This window comes from Tupaia chinensis, unplaced genomic scaffold (assembly GCF_000334495.1).
Source record: "Tupaia chinensis unplaced genomic scaffold, TupChi_1.0 Scaffold149658_1, whole genome shotgun sequence".
NCBI classification, from domain to species: Eukaryota; Metazoa; Chordata; class Mammalia; order Scandentia; family Tupaiidae; genus Tupaia; species Tupaia belangeri.
The window spans coordinates 826,727-830,250 of NW_006209503.1; the positions used below are offsets into that span (position 1 = coordinate 826,727).

At 51.7% G+C, this 3,524-nt stretch overlaps 1 protein-coding gene across 3 annotated transcripts in view; it reads right to left on the minus strand.

The window, feature by feature from the left end:
- Window positions 1-3,524, minus strand: part of KNG1 (kininogen 1) — a 39,754-nt gene that overhangs the window by 27,856 nt on the left and 8,374 nt on the right. For all 3 annotated transcript variants that reach the window (XM_006171461.3, XM_006171460.3, XM_006171462.3), the window contains exon 3: window positions 376-460. In XM_006171461.3, the coding sequence (XP_006171523.1) occupies window positions 376-460 (85 nt within the window). The remainder of the gene's footprint in view (window positions 1-375; window positions 461-3,524) is intronic.

Below are 3,524 nucleotides of genomic sequence, written 5' to 3' on the forward strand. Positions count from 1 at the left end.
TTTCTTCTTACCGCCCCCTCCCCCCCCCCCCTTTTTTTTTTTTTTTATAAAGTTTTTACCATAGGGCATCTGTACTGAGCAGACAGAGAGAGAGGGAGGGAAGGCGAGAAATCGCCCCGGGGGGAACGCCACACCGCCACCCCTTCTCCTCCAGTCTCCACGCCACCTGCCCGCCCTCGGTCTTCTCATCCTTTCACAGTTTCCTTGCACACACTTGAACAGTGTGGCACATGAGGAGGAGAGCTGCGGTGGTCTGAGGGCACGGTTGGCAGGCCCCGGGCTCCACCATGCTGCTCTCTGGGAGCAGGCAGCCGCACACAGGCACTCAGAAATGGTTCACTCTACCCCAGCAGTGCTACCGGGCACCTCAGCTACCTGGACTGATCTGGCAGGTCTGAGTAGCCACAGAGAATTTCGTATTGTCTCTCTTCCCCACAATTGCTGTGCACTCTCCTGTGGCCTAAAAAGAAAAAAAAGAGAGTCCATTTATCTTAGTCTTTCTGATGGAGACGTCCATCTAGTGTGGTTGGTAAATAGGCTTTTTCTTTAAAAAAAACCTTTGGTAAAAAACGTGGAACTCCAACCATGCAGTTGGCCATGTGAGATACAGCTCACAGAACTCAGTCTGCAGACCAACCCAGTATCTCTTTTTCACCAGGATGTGTGCACTATCTTAGAGGCAGCCGGCTAAACTCTCCCTTGTTTCCCTCCCAGGTGTGTGGGAGTGATACTGTTTGTGTAGACGTTAGCTTATTGGAAAGAGCAGGGACATTGGCATCAAAGTCTCATCTCACTCCAGCCTCGCCACTTCCTGGCCATTGCCTCTGTTATGTTTCTTTGCACCCCAAAGTCTCGATTTACTCATCTTGTAAGACAGACACCACATCTCCCTCCCAGGGTTGTTGGGAAGAGTAAACATGCAAACACGAAAAGCGCCTGAAAGAGCCCGCCACGTCGTAGGCAGTTAATAATCAGCAGCTGTCTAATTGCTTTTGTTGTTTAATGATTACTGCTGCACGGTGATTTCTGTTTTGTTTTGTCTTGGCATGCTTCAGTCCCATCCCCTGAACTTCTACAAAGATAAAGCATATCTGTTTTCATCCCACAGCTGGTGAGGCAGCGGGGCAGGGCACAGCTGTTGATCGCCCCACCTTACAGAGGCGATCACTGAGGGGCAGAACCAGCACATCCATCCTGGCCTCCTGACTTGAGCCCGGTGCTCTTTGGTACTGCAGATAGCAGTTTGTTCAGACAGGGTGTCAGTGTTCTGACAGGGTGTTGGTGTTCTGACAGGGTGTCAGTGTTCTGATAGGGTGTCGGTGTCGGTGTTCTGACAGGGGGTCGGTGTTCTGACAGGGTGTCAGTATTCTGACAGGGTGTCAGTGTTCTGATAGGGTGTCTAGGGTGTCGGTGTTCTGACAGGGGGTCGGTGTTCTGTGAGGGTGTCAATGTTCTCATAGGGTGTCGGTGTTCTGATAGGGTGTCAGTGTTCTCATAGGGTGTCGGTGTTCTGATAGGGTGTCGGTGTGCTCGTAGGGTGTCGGTGTTCTGATAGTGTGTCAGTGTTGGTGTTCTGACAGGGTGTCGGTGTTCAGACATGGTGTTGGTGTTGTGACAGGGTGTTGGTGTCGGTGTTCCGACAGAGTGTCAGTGTTTGGACAGTGTGTTGGTGTTCTGATAGGGTGTCGGTGGCGGTGTTCTGACAGGGTGTCGGTGTTCTGACAGGGTGTCGGTGTTCTGACAGGGTGTCAGTGTTCTGACAGGGTGTCGGTGTTCCGACAGGGTGTCGGTGTTCCGACAGGGTGTCGGTGTTCTGACAGCGTGTTGGTGTTCTGATAGGGTTTCGGTGTTGGTGTTTTGACAGGGTGTCAGTGTTCTGACAGGGTGTCGGTGTTCTGACAGGGTGTTGATGTTCTGATAGGGTGTCAGTGTTCTGACAGGGTGTCGGTGTTCCGACAGGGTGTCGGTGTTCTGCTAGGGTGTTGGTGTTGGTGTTCTGACAGGGTGTCAGTGTTCTGACAGGGTGTCGGTGTTCTGACAGGGTGTTGATGTTCTGATAGGGTGTCAGTGTTCTGACAGGGTGTCGGTGTTCTGATAGGGTGTCGGTGTTCCGATAGGGTGTTGGTGTCGGTGTTCTGACAGGGTGTCAGTGTTCTGATAGGGTGTTGGTGTCAGTGTTCTGACAGAGTGTCGGTGTTCCAATAGGGTATTGGTGTCGGTGTTCTAATAGGGTGTCGGTGTTCCGATAGGGTGTTGGTGTTGGTGTTCTGACAGAGTGTCGGTGTTCTGATAGGGTATTGGTGTCAGTGTTCTAATAGGGTGTCGGTGTTCTGACAGGGTGTCAGTGTTCCAACAGGGTGTCGGTGTTCTGACAGGGTGTCGGTGTTCTGATAGTGTGTTGGTGTTCTGATAGGGTGTCAGTGTCAGTGTTTTAATAGGATGTTGGTGTTCTGACAGGGTTTCGGTGTTCTGATAGGGGATCGGTGTCGGTGTTCTAATAGGGTGTTGGTGTTCTGATAGGGTGTCTGTGTCGGTGTTCTGACAGGGTGTGGGTGTTCTGATAGGGTGTCGGTGTCAGTGTTCCAATAGGGTATTGGTGTCGGTGTTCTAATAGGGTGTCGGTGTTCCGATAGGGTGTTGGTGTTGGTGTTCTGACAGAGTGTCGGTGTTCTGATAGGGTATTGGTGTCAGTGTTCTAATAGGGTGTCGGTGTTCTGACAGGGTGTCAGTGTTCCAACAGGGTGTCGGTGTTCTGACAGGGTGTCGGTGTTCTGATAGTGTGTTGGTGTTCTGATAGGGTGTCAGTGTCAGTGTTTTAATAGGATGTTGGTGTTCTGACAGGGTTTCGGTGTTCTGATAGGGGATCGGTGTCGGTGTTCTAATAGGGTGTTGGTGTTCTGATAGGGTGTCTGTGTCGGTGTTCTGACAGGGTGTGGGTGTTCTGATAGGGTGTCGGTGTCAGTGTTCTGACAGGGTGTCGATGTTCTGACAGGGTGTCAGTGTTCTGACAGGGTGTTGGTGTTCTGACAGGGTGTCGGTGTTCTGACAGGGGGTGTCGATGTCAGTGTTCTGACAGGGTGTCGGTGTTCTAATAGGGTGTCGGTGTCAGTGTTCCGACAGGGTGTCGGTGTTCTGACAGGGTGTCAGTGTTTTGATAGGGTGTCAGTGTTCTGATAAGGTGTTGGTGTCGGTGTTCTGACAGGGTGTCAGTGTTCTGACAGGGTGTCGGTGTTCTGACAGGGTCTCAGTGTTCTGATAGGGTGTCAGTGTCAGTGTTCTGACAGGGTGTCGGTGTTCTGACAGGGTGTTGGTGTTCTGACAGGGTGTTGGTGTCGATGTCAGTGTTCTGACAGGGTGTCGGTGTTCTGACAGGGTGTTGGTGTTGGTGTTCCAACAGGGTGTCAGTGTTCTGACAGGGTGTCGGTGTTCTGACAGGGTCTCAGTGTTCTGATAGGGTGTCAGTGTCAGTGTTCTGACAGGGTGTCAGTGTACTGATAGGATGTTGGTGTTCTGACAGGGGGGCG